The sequence below is a fragment of the Lepus europaeus genome, chromosome 9 (assembly GCF_033115175.1).
Source record: "Lepus europaeus isolate LE1 chromosome 9, mLepTim1.pri, whole genome shotgun sequence".
NCBI classification, from domain to species: domain Eukaryota; kingdom Metazoa; phylum Chordata; class Mammalia; order Lagomorpha; family Leporidae; genus Lepus; species Lepus europaeus.
The window spans coordinates 106749039-106761528 of NC_084835.1; the positions used below are offsets into that span (position 1 = coordinate 106749039).

Here is a 12490-nt window from a genome sequence, read left to right on the forward strand (position 1 = left end):
AGTCACCTGGGCCCCACCTGCGCCCCTGCTCCCGGAGCTGCCCCTAGGGTAGCGAGTTCTTAGTCCGCAGCGGTTTCCGCACATGCGTTGTGACCGAGAACTTGTTCTTTGAGCTCCAACATCCAGTGCGGGCCCCTGAGCCGCGCTTTCCTTATCTGTGAGATGGGGCTGTTTTATCTCCCCGTTGGGGTTGCAGTATGGTTTCGGTGCGCCCTTCCACAGGAACCTTTTAGAAGACCGATCACAGGCAGGAAGGCCCTCCGTGTTAGGTCGTAGTTCAGGGTTGCTGTTGCGACTTACAACCAGCTTCCTAGGACGTGTGCCTGAAATCCAGACCCGGCTTACTCTGTGGGAGCCTAGAGAGGGGTCTTGGAGAACGCCCATGCTCTGGTGACACTCCCTAACAGAGGGGAAGGGGCAGCAGTGGGAAAGAGTAGCCGCCAAGGGTCCCCAGAGTCTGCGCATGGAAAGAGGAGAAAGAGGCCGGTGCCGCAGCTCACTAGGCTAATCCTCCGCCTTGCATCCCCGGCACAACGGGTTCTAGTCCCGGTCGGGGCACCGATCCTGTCCCGGTTGCCCCTCTTCCAGGCCAGCTCTCTGCTGTGGCCAGGGAGTGCAGTGGAGGATGGCCCAAGTCCTTGGGCCCTGCATCCCATGGGAGACCAGGAGAAGCACCTGGCTCCTGCCTTCAGATCAGCGCGGTGCGCCGGCAGCAACGCGCCAGCCGCAGCGGCCATTGGAGGGTGAACCAACAGCAAAAGGAAGACCTTTCTCTCTGTCTCTCTCTCTCACTGTCCACTCTGCCTGTCAAAAAAAAAAAAAAAAAAAGTAGAAAGAGCAGCTGAGCAAGCAAGTGGGCATGGAGATGTGGAAAGTGAAGAGGCTGGGGGGACAGGAGGGTAGAGCAAGCCTCTCTGCCTGCCTGGAGGAGGTGTTGGTGATGTTGGTGATGGGTTTCCTGAATAAACCACGCCTGCTAAACCCCGCCCCTACAGGGTGAAAGAGAACCTAGGCCAAACCGAAATATCACATCAGCTTGTGTTCACTTGTTTCTTCTTTCACCCACCTGCTCCGAGACACCCTGTGAATAGCCCATTCCAGGGACTTTCTGCCCTGCTGGCTGTGTGCCCGGCACAGGCAGAGGTCTGGGTGAAGCCCTCCCGGTTCCCGGTAGCCTCTCAGAACCTCAGTGCTAGGGCTAGGTCCCCTCCCCCGGGGTGGTCGCCCTTTCCCAGCGGGGTTTCAGAACCGCAGAGCAATGCCCGTGCTTCCTTGGGAACACACACGAAGTCTTCCCAGGGGTCTTAGCCACCGTTCCCAGCTCCCGTCGAGGCAAGGGTCCGTTTAGACCGGAAAGGCTTGGGGAGGGGGCTTCACGATGTGCCAAGGACCGAGCGATTGACTGCGGAGGCTCCGGGCTGTCCCATCCCGGGCGCACTCGTGGGGAGGGGACCTGGGGACAGGAGCGGCGCGGGTGCAGGTGACGCGGGTGGCGGCCCCGCCTGTCAGAGTCAAAGGCGGACGCTGCGGCAGCTCCCGCAGGAGTCTTGGACGCCGCTTCCCGGTACCTCGAAGAGCCGGCGGAGACCCTGGGATTCCTTTCCCGCCCCCAGAGCAGGCCCCAAGGCACTGCGGACCGAGATCCCCATGCGCAGGTGAGGGGGAGCGCTCAGGACCCGCTTTTCACGCCGCAGCCGAGCCTACGCTGGGTCGGGATGCCGGATACCGGGCCAGGGGAGGAGGCAAGGGGCAGAAGCTAGGAAGCAGAAGAGGAAGGGCTGCCCCGCCGCCGTCCACCAGCCCTGGGCGACACAACGACCTTCGAGGGGGAAGACGCCAGGAGCTGCTGGACGCTCGGCCCTTGCCCGGGACCAGCTGGTGAAGACGCTCGGGTACACGCCCGAACGTCGGGGAAGGGCACTGCCGACCAAGGGTCCCTCCCGAGTCTCCGCTGCCACCAAGGGTCCCCAGAGTCTGCACTGGGCTCCCGCACAGCGCTCTGCTTTCCCCGCCCCCCGGATCCCGCACCGCCACCCCGAGCGCCCAGCACTTTTCCGCCTTCGCGTTCTGGAGCGCGCTTCACCAGGGTCAAACCAATGCAAGCCACTCTTTAATTCTCCTCCCGGATTCTCTGACACTACTGATAGGAACACGCCTCAAACTATTTTTCTGCCGCTGCCTGCTCCCTGTCGATGGTTATCTGGGGATCTCCGCGCCTTCCGGGAGCGGCCAAGGTAAGGAGGGCTGGCTCCCCTGGGTCTGGAGGCCCCAGGCCCGCGGGAACAGGAGCAGTGCGGCCAGCAGCAACAGTCCCGGGCCTCCCCCGGGGATCAGGGGGCAGGAGCGCGTCTCCGACCGAAGCCTGGCGGGACGGGGAAAGAAAGGGCCGAGCGGAGGGTGCGGGTGCCAGGTGCGCAGCCCGACGACTGCTCCCGCCACGGTCCCGGGGGCCCTAGAGGGCCTGCCACGGCTTCCCGATGGCCTGGATGTGCTCCTTGGCTTTGAGGCGCAGCGCGGCGATGCTGCTGTTGCGCGGGTCCGCCTCGTCCAGCGGGAACTTGTCCCCGAAGCCCGGCCCGCAGGGGTAGGCAGGCGGCGGCGGCCCGAGGGGCTGCAGGCCGGGGCCCAGCGGCGGCGAGTTCAGAAAGGGCGGCGGCGGCGTGTAGCTGGCCGGCAGGCTCTGCGCCGGCGGCCCGAAGCCGGGCAGGCTCTGCAGCGCCGTGGCGCCCGCGCCGGGCAACGGCGGCCCGAGCCACGACTCGAGCGGCAGGGCGCCTCCCGCCGGGCCCCCGCCGCCACCGCCGCCGCCGCCGCCCGGGCCGGCCCCGAGGGGTGCCAGGGCCGCCGAGGGCGGGGAGCGGCTGAAGGAGAGGAGCGGCGAGTCCTGCAGCTTCATGGACGACACCTCCAGCTTCTCCTGCCGCCGCCACTTCGCCCGTCGGTTCTGGAACCACACCTGCGGGAGAGAGCAGAGCGGCCGTGGGCTGCGGCACTCCACCGGGGCGGGGTCGCACACAGAGCCACAGCCTGCCCCCCCCCCCTTTCACCCCGTCCTCCCCTGCTAGTCTTGTCCCTCCGTCCCCCTCCGGCCTCGCCTCTCCCGAATCTTGCCCGGTTTGTCTCCGCGTGGCCCGTCCTGGTACCGGTTTCCAGCTCCTGACGCGGAGCAGGTGCCCAGAAAAAAAGTGAGCTCAGCTCAGCTTCCTCCCTCGACGGGCCAGCTCCCGGGGGCTGCCGTTTTGCCCTGGACCGTCTGCCCCACTACAAAGACATGAACGCATGCAGCCGCTCCTACGGATCAGCGGTAGTGCACGCAGGATCAAGCACGTGGGTTCATCTTACTCCGTGCGTATTTGACTTGTGGCTGTTGTAAGATTTTTCGCTTTTATTTAATGTAGTGTTTCCGGTGTTCCTTTCTGATGATTTTCAAAGATTACTCCCATTCAAGTTTACGCTACGCATTTTTACTTTGTGAATTAGTTTTGACTTTACCCTAAGATTGTAACTCAATGAGTACAAGTTCTTTCTCCACCTCTTCCTCCTGCCTCCTCTCCTTCCTCCCCCGTCCTCCTCCTCTTTCTTCCTACGGAGGAACTCCTTACCAAGAGCTTCCTGCTGATGGGGCCTGCAAGGCCGAGGTGATGGTCAAGCTTACTGGGCTCCTGCACTGCATGGCCAGTGCATAAGAGCTAGCTCGCTCTAGTTCGATCGCTCTCTCTCTCCCTCCCTCCTTCCCTCCCTCCTTCCCTCTCTCCCTTTTAAGTAAACGCAGTTCTCAGAAAAGATTTTAAAGTACCAGAAAGAGTGCAATTAATGTCTCACTACCACCCCCCTGCGAACAGAACAGAGCAAATGGGCTTAGTTCGGGGACTGTGGAAGAACTTTGGCCACCGCCGTGCTGCCAGCTTCAGTGTTATCCTCTTGAGGGGAAGAGGGGGCAGTAGTGCAGGCCACGAAGGGACAAAGCAGCTTTGCCCAGAAAGGGGGGTAAGGGAGGACCTTCTAGGAGAGCAGAGAAAGCAGCAACACGGCACCTGCGCAGAGCTGGGAAGGGGCGTGTGTGTGTGTGTATGTGTGTGTGTGTGTGAGAGAGAGAGGTATTGGGGGAAAATGAGACAAAGCAAAAATGTAGGTTATCCCTGACCCTTCTTGTAAAAACTTTGTCTGGGTACCCCAGGTCCTGAATGTCAAGCAAATACTGGATGTGGGCTGACAGCACAGAAAAGAGCAACACTGACATGGGTGAGGGGGTCTTTGCCTGTCCACCCCATCGCCCCTTCCCACATCAGCTCAGACCTTTGGATCCAGTATCCAGGGACAGAGGACGAAAGGCTGGGAAAGTTGGCTGCTCTCTACTGCTGCCTTAACAAGGTGAGAGACCCTGCCTCGTCCCCCCCCCCCAACATACACACACACACACACAACCCATTACATCACAGTCCTGTGTCAAGCACTCAGTCTGGCTGGTGTAGTGGCACTGTGGGTCAAGTCGCTGCCTGGGACATCGGCATCCCATTTGTGCTCCACTTCCAATCCTGCTCCCTGCTAAAGGCCTAGGAAAAGCAGTGGAAGATGGCCCAAGTGTTTTGGCTCTTGCCACCCACAGGGGAGATCTAGGAAAAAAGCTTGGCCCAGTGCTGGCCATTGAGACTATCTGGGGAGTAAAACCAGCAAATGGAAAATCAATCTCTCTCTCTCTCTCTCTCTCTTATATATATATATACATATATATATATTATTATATGTATATATATATACATATAATATATATATTATATACACATATAATCTTAAAAAAAAAAACAAAAGAATGCAGCCACATGCAGGACACCCTGCTGGCCCTGTGGTCACAGAGAAGTTGCAGACTTAAAGGAGGAGCCCAAAAGCTGGAACAGGTGTAGACAGGGAGGCAGAAGACCTGCTCAGGTGGAAGCAGCCTGGAGGCAGCAGCCTTTGCCGCCTCTTCATTCATCTTCCCCTCTCTCTGCCCCAGCAGCCGCACCCTCCCTGGAAAGCAGGTGCTAAAGTTTCCACCCCTTCAATGAAATAATCGCAGTTTTACAGTCCCAGCTCAGGAGAAATTGAACAGTCCTTGCTAGTTAACCCTGAGTCACTGGAGAACTGTTTTGTAAAAACCGTGTCTTTTACTCATTGCTTTCAACCCCTAAACTAAGCAGAAGAGGCAAAAGGCTAGAGCCTGTCCCCTTTTACTTTTAAGGCATGGGTGAAAGCCCACATCCACCTGAGTGTTTTCATTTCCTGGAAATCTCCTGTATCAGACAAACACAAAAACGCCATGCCCCACTGGCCTGCCGTTCAGACCCGGAGGAATCTGCTCCCCGCGTCTTCTTTCCAGGCCTCGGGAAACTCTCACAGTTTGGAACTCCTCCCAGACTTTTTCACAGATGACTAGCAAATATTTAAGGCTTTCAAATATTTTAATGATCGGGGATTAAAGAGAATTCAGCTTTAATTAAAGCGAAAACCCCTTTAGAATAAAGAGAGAGGGCCTCTGCCGCGCCCGGTTGGGTTGGATGTGCACCAGCGATGGAAAACTCGGTTTGCATCCAAAGATTCAGCCAAGGCCCTCGACTCGAGACTGGGTTTTCGTTTTCAACCTGGTGTGTGCAGCCAGCCACGCAGGTGGCATTTGGGGGCCCAACCCGGCTGTCCTCGAGCCGCCGCCTCCCCATTCCCCTTCCACCCAGGCTGAGGTTGTGGACTCAACCGCTCCACCTGGCAACTCCTCTTTTCCGCCCAGAATGGGGGAGTCCCCGAGGGGAGGTCATCCCGCAAGGCCAGAGCGTGAGGCTTGGAGACCAACGACGTCCGTCCGTCCCGCTTGGTCGGCACCAAGGCCAGGACGCACCCTGTGGACGCCCAGGGATGCGAAGGAGCGGTTGAGGCCACGGCCCCTTCCATCGCGCGCCTTACCTGCACGCGGACCTCGGGTAGGTTGACCTTGCCGGCCAGCTCCTCGCGGCTGTACACGTCGGGGTAGTGGGACTTCTCAAACGCGCGCTCCAGCTCGTGCAGCTGGTACGTGGTGAACGTCGTGCGGTTGCGCCGATGCTTCTTCTTGGGCTGCTCCTCCTCCGACGGCTTCGCGTCGCCGGCGGCCGGCCCGCCCGGCAGCCCCGAGCTCGGCCGTGCGTCCCCGGGCTCCTTGGGGCAGTAGGGGCGGGGAGCTGGGGCGATGAGGCCCGAGAGGTTCAGAGAGACTCGGTGGAGCGCCCCGGGGCCTATCCTACCTTCCCTGAGGGCACTGGCTGCTATATGGTCTGGGGAGGAGGGAGGCGAGGGCTGCCAGGGGGTCCCTAAACTTTCCAGGAACACAAGTGGGACGCTCCCGCCGCAGACAGAGACCCCAGCCCTGCGCCCAGGTGCCTGAGTAGAAGTTGGGGAAGGGGCGCTGCCTTGCAGATCTCCCACACTAAGGCGCCGAGAGGGTCTCGCCGCGGGCCAGGACGGAGACTCACCTTCATACTCCGGGGCGGGCGCCGGGGCGGGCGCCGAGGAGGCTTCAGTGTCTTCCCCGATTTCCTTGGGACAGGCGGGCCGCACACCCAGCCTCCGATCCCGCTCCTTGGCACCCCGGACGCCTCGCTCCGCCGGGAAAGCGCTGAGGAGCCCATCGTCCTTGGTAAAGCCGAGGATGGCCTCGATGCTGTGCAACCTGGAGGAGCTCCCGCCCGGGCTGCGGAGCAGGTGGCCGGCGAGCGAGAAGCTCCCGTCGGCCATGGCGGGCGCGCAGCCGGGCAGGTGCATGGGGATCGCCGGAGGCGAGAGAGGGGGCGCGCTGAGACAGCGACAGGGGACTCGAAGGCGGCTGTCTCCGGGGTGCGGTGAAACCCGACGGGTCGAGACCCAAGGTCAAGCTTGGTGGGCCTTGCCCGCCCGGGCTGCGCGCGCTGGAGGTGGGTGAGCGCTGGGCTGGCCGCCGCCTCTGTGCCTGCAGGAGACGGAAGTTCGGCCTCCAGGCAGCCGAGGCTCCAGTCGCTAAAGGCGGGGAGCCGCGGGCCTCGGGCTCCTCCCATATCTCCTGGGACCCAGCCCCTTCTCTCCGGCCCTCCCTCCGCAGGGGGGCGGGCCCTTTCCCCGCCAAGCCTCGGGGTCCTGCCCTACCGCCCTGGGGCCGGCAGGCAGAACAACCCACCCCTCCTTCGGATCTGCTTCCAGCCCTACAAGCGAGTCTCCGAGGACCGGCGGTGCCTTGTCCGCGGCCCGTTCCTCCCTGCGGCGCACCTCGGGGCCTGGGGCTCCTGTCCCCGCAGCCAGCTCGCCTGGGACTGACCCCGGCCTCGGGCTCGTGCTCCCTGTCCCGCCCCACACCCTCCTCCCCAGTTGCGCACGGTTTCCGCCGGGCTGAGCCCCGGGGCCGAGCGCCCCGGGAGCGCCAAGCCCGTGCCCGACGCGTCGCAGCTGAAGCGTCGGTCCGTCCGGCTCGGGGTTCGAATTCCCCCATTCTACTCTGTAGCATCTGAAGTCCCCCATTCGTGGGGTGTGCCTACCTTTATCTGTTCTAACGGTTCCTCCCCGTCCCTTCGGGCTAGCCGCGGGCAGCGCCCGCCCCAGGATGCGGCGGGGCCATAGGTGTGCGCAGGTCCCGCGAACTCAGAGCCTGGCCCGGAGTCCGACTCCCGCAGCGGGTTCCTGAGCCTCACTGACCGGCCCGCGGAAGGACAGGCTCCTGTCGTGATGCCCAGCGGCGTCGCCCCGACTCGCCCCCGCCCCCGGCTCCTAATACTTCGCCAGGCCCGGGAGGCGCCCGCGGCGCCCCGGGCAGGACCTGGGCGCTCGCGGGCTCGCGCTTCCCTGCGGGTTCCTGGGTAATCCGCTTGCGTTTGTCCCCCTCGGGGGCCCCGCGAGGCTTCCGTGGCCCAGAGCGACTCAGGCGGAGGAGGAAGGAGATGGGGGAGGCCGGGTGCCTTTTCTCATCGCCCGGCGCTGGCGCACCCTGGGGCGGGCAAACCCGCGTCGAGGCCCGCAGCGGGCTTGGTCCTCATTGCGCTGCAGCCAGAAAGGAGAATTCAAACGCAAGGACTGAGGGGACAGCGCGCTTGGCATCTCTGAAGCAGAGGCGTCCTTAACCCTCCGAGGGCCCAGCGTCCCACCAAACAGGCTGACCACGGCCAGCCTGGGGGGCGACACACACCCCCTCTGATCCTCCACCTTTAAATTAGGGTTAGAAGGACATTTGCCAAGGACCAGTGAATATTCTCCGTGGTGGGCATATGGGGTGGGGAGGGGCTCCTTATGTTAATTAATCTATTTTAATAGGACCATATAAGCTAGAAATTGTATGCATATGAATTTGAAGTAAGTAAAAACGGGAACTACTTAGCAGGCACTAGGAGCAGCAGCTAAAATCCATTTGGGATGCCCACATCCCATGCCCGGGTGCCTGGTTCGAGGCCTGGCTCTGCTTCTAACCTAGCTTCCTGCCAATGCTGCACCCTGGGAGGTGGCAGGTGATGGCTCAGGCACTGGGATTTATGCCCCCCACGTGGGAGACCCTGACCGGGTTTCTGGCTCCTGGCTTCCAGCTGGTTAGCCCAGGGTATTGGGGGAGATCTGAGGCATAGCATTGTCTCTCTGCCTTTCGAATAAAACAAAAACAAAAAGTTTTTGAGAGGGAATGAAAGGGGTTAAAAAAAGAAATTGAACTACTTATCGAAATCAGAAATTATTTCTGGCCGGCGCCGCGGCTCACTAGGCTAATCCTCCGCCTTGCGGCGCCGGCACACCGGGTTCTAGTCCCGGTCGGGGCACCGATCCTGTCCCGGTTGCCCCTCTTCCAGGCCAGCTCTCTGCTGTGGCCCGGGAGTGCAGTGGAGGATGGCCCAAGTGTTTGGGCTCTGCACCCCATGGGAGACCAGGATAGGCACCTGGCTCCTGTCATCGGATCAGCACGGTGCGCCGGCCACAGCGCGCCAGCCGCGGCGGCCATTGGAGGGTGAACCAACGGCAAAAGGAAGACCTTTCTCTCTGTCTCTCTCTCTCACTGTCCACTCTGCCTGTCAAAAAAAAAAATTATTTCTAAGAAAAGTGAAATTAACTGCACCTTAGCTTCTTATACATCTCTTATAGCTATGGGGTCCTTTTTGGGTTTTGACTGGGGTCCTGCCCACTCCCTGGGAGACCAGGACTGAATTCCTGGCTCCTGACTTCAGCTCAGCTCAGCCTTGGCCACTGAGGGCATTTCAGGAGTAAACCAGTGGATGAGAGCTTTCTCTCTCTGTGTGTGTTTCTGTCCAATAAAAATAAACAACAGCCATACCAGTAAGAGTCTACAGAGAATGGCCCGTGGGCCCTGGGGTCTGGGTGACTTCACCAAGCCGGGGAGGTTCCCCTGCCAGCTAGAGGCAGCCAGCCCTGAGTCCTCCTCGGGCTTCCCAGGCTGCAGCCACCTGCTGCCAGCCAGATCAGTTGTGACGCGCCCGGTACACAGCCCAGGTGGCTGAGCCACTGAGCACGGGGTGGCCATAGGGGTAATTCATTCCCGTGCGACTGAGAAGGCTTTCTGCGGAAAGTTTCCCAATATTAAATTGATCTCTTTAATCGTCGCTAAACAAAGATTGGCCCTGGTTTCTTAAGCCGCTGCCCACACGCCACCGAAGGGTTTATGGGCTTGTTTTCCAAAGTTCATTCTCTTTGGAGCTGCCCAGCTCTCCTTAACGGGCCCCAGGGACGTGAGCTTTTATTTACTGTTTATTTCAGAGTCTGGGGAGAGAAGCGAAAAGACTTGCAGGGCCACTGGCGAGGGGCCTGTGGGACCCAGCAGGACAAGAGGAGGTTGGGGCTGCCTTTGTGTAGGACATAAAGGGCCAGTCAATTCCATTGTGGGCGCAGTGGAGGGTACTCCAAGCAATCGGCCGGGGGTCATTGTTAGGGGCTAATCTGCATGTGTATTTCCCAAGAACTCGATTAGGGCGGATGAATGGACTCGGCCATGTCCCTAATTCTCCTAGCGCGAAGCTGCATTTGTCCAGCAGTTACGCCAGTTCATAATCAGCCAGGCTTCAGCAAAAGTAGGAGCCTGGCTTCTGAACCCAACCTGTGGTAAATTCATTAATTCATTAGCGGGATCAAAGAAAAGTGCGGCTCCCACCTGCAGGCTGAACTTAGCTCCATTAAACTTGGCGTGGTTTGGAGAAATACATTTGCAGAGGTGGGGGAGTTGTAGGATAAAGTGACGCTTTTGCGTGTGTGCAGGAAGTGCAATGCCTGGAAATGTTCTTGAACCGTTGCAGGACAAAGGGACCTCTCAAAAATGGATTCCCTGTGCCGTGGGTGGGGCGGGAGGAGGCCGCCTGTGAGTTAGAGCCATCTGCCACGGCTTCTGGTAATTTCACTCATGAGCAATGTTTTACATTGTGGTGAAATAAAAAGTCTACTTAAGGACCTATGTGATATGATATCACTTCTTAAAGCGTATGAAACTGAATGTGTGGACTCGTCCCTGAATGGATGTGTTTTAGTCCTAGAACACCCCCCCCACCCCCCCACCCCCCCACCCCCCCACCCCCGTCACACCACAGTAGAGGACAACCTTCTCTTGCTAGTTCAGGGAAGGCAACCTAACACTGAACACAACGTCTGTAATCATCACACATGACATGCATCAACCAAGCCACATACTTTGAAGTTCAGCAAATTCAACTGGCAAGAGTTAAAACTATACACACTAAGAGCTAGTATATATTATATTATATTATATTATATTATATTATATTATATTATATATAAATGTATTTAACCTATTTGAGAGGCAGAGCAACAGAGAGAGAAAGAGGGAGAGATCCGTTTTTTTCTTTTTAAAGATTTTATTCTATTTATTTGAAATACAGAGTTACAGAGAGAGGTAGAGACAGAGAGAGAGGACTTCCATCCGCTGGTTCACTCCCCAGATGGCTGTAACCACCAGAGCTGCGCTGATCTGAAGCCAGGAGCCAGGAGCTTCTTCTGGGTCTCCCACGTGGGTGCAGGGGCCCAAGGACTTGGGCCGTCTCCTGCTGTCCCAGGCCACAGCAGAGAGCTGGATCGGAAGAGGAGCAGCTGGGACTCAAACTGGCGCCTAATGGGATGCTGGCGCTGTAGGCAGTGGCTTTACCCATTACGCCACAGTGCCAGCCCCAGCGGGAGAAATCTTATATCTACTGGTTCACTCCCCAAATGCCTGTAACAGCCAGAATGGGGCCAGGTTCAAGTCTGGAGCCAAGGACTCCACCCAAGTCTCTCATGTGGGTGGCAGGGACCCAAGCCTCCTAGGATGCCTTTGCAGGGGCTTGGGTCAGAAGCAGAAGTGCTGAGACTCAAACTGATATGGGACATGCACATTCCAAGAGGCGGCTTAACCTGCTGTGCCACAATGCCTGCCCCAGAAGTGACTATTTATTGAACACTAACTATATGCCAGTGGGTACTTGCCACATTCTTTTTAAGTGGGGTACAACCAGCCCCGTGCACACTCTTCAGTACTGTTCATGGATTCCTGAATTTCATCCTCACACTAAGGCTGTGAGGAGGATGTTGTTATCACCCCCACTTGACAGATAAGGAAATGGAGACACAGAGAAGCCAAGTCAGTTGTCCAAGTCATGTAGCTGATTTCAGCTGGAGCCAGGATTTGAACTCTTTTATTCAGGAATGTGTCCATCTAACCACCACAAATACTGTCTCTCAGTGTGATGTGTGCCTGTTCATTCTCCAGATGCTCTAGGAGAACTAGCAGGTGAATTAAAAAAAAAAGTATTTTAAAATTTTACATATTTGAAAGGCAGAGTTACAGAGAGAGGGATAGACTGAGAAAGATCACCCATCCACTGCTGGTTCACTCCCCAAATGGCTGCAACAGCCAGGGCTGGGACAGAAGCCAGAAGCCAGGAGTTTCTTCCAGGTCTCCTACATGGGTGCAGGGGTTCAAGCATTCAGGCCATCTTCTGCTGCCTTCCCAGGCACATTAGCAGGGAGCTCGGTCAGAAGTGCAGCAGCCGGGACTGGAACTAGCACCCACATGGGAGGCTGGCACTGCAGGGGAATTAAAGCAAGAAAATCTGGGAGTCAAGGAGGACAGGTATGAGGTTGTTCATAGTAGTACGGGAATTAGATACGATGAGTGGTGTCTAACCAATCGCTAGTTGCAATGATGACAGATCCACTTAAAAATAAATTAAATATACTGTTGAACTTTGCAAGGTTTTCTCCAAATAACTCCCTGTGATTTATGACAATATAGTTTTAAGCCTTTGCTTTTAATGCTGTGAATTCTCCCCTGTACAAGTTGTTGAGTCTCCCTTATCTGAAATGCTTGGGACTAAATGTGTTTCAAATTTGGGATACTTTTCATATTTTTATAATAATTACATTTCCATAATAAGAATGATGATGGTGGGACCCAAGTCTAAACGTCAAATTAACTTATGGTTTGTATATACGTTATACACACAGCCTGAAGATACTTCAATACACTATTTTTAGTGCCCCTGCA

At 57.7% G+C, this 12490-nt stretch overlaps 1 protein-coding gene across 1 annotated transcript; it reads right to left on the reverse strand.

Annotated features, from left to right (window-relative positions):
- Window positions 1–2452: 2452 nt before the first annotated feature.
- On the reverse strand, window positions 2453–6768 carry RAX (retina and anterior neural fold homeobox). The gene is made up of 3 exons (XM_062200283.1): window positions 6480–6768; window positions 5935–6188; window positions 2453–2956 (listed from the first exon to the last, which is right to left on the reverse strand). The coding sequence occupies exons 1-3, from the start codon at window positions 6766–6768 to the stop codon at window positions 2453–2455; spliced, it is 1047 nt and encodes a 348-aa protein (XP_062056267.1).
- Between the last annotated feature and the right edge of the window lie 5722 nt (window positions 6769–12490).

What these genes read in the sequence shown, in the direction of transcription:
- RAX (XM_062200283.1), bottom strand. Translation starts at nt 6,768, where the DNA reads ATGCACCTGCCCGGCTGCGCGCCCGCCATGGCCGACGGGAGCTTCTCG. An exon ending in GCCCGCCCCGGAGTATGAAG is followed by an intron (nt 6,189 to 6,479) that starts GTGAGTCTCCGT and finishes TCATCGCCCCAG; the next exon opens with CTCCCCGCCCCTACTGCCCC. An exon ending in TACCCGAGGTCCGCGTGCAG is followed by an intron (nt 2,957 to 5,934) that starts GTAAGGCGCGCG and finishes TCTCTCCCGCAG; the next exon opens with GTGTGGTTCCAGAACCGACG.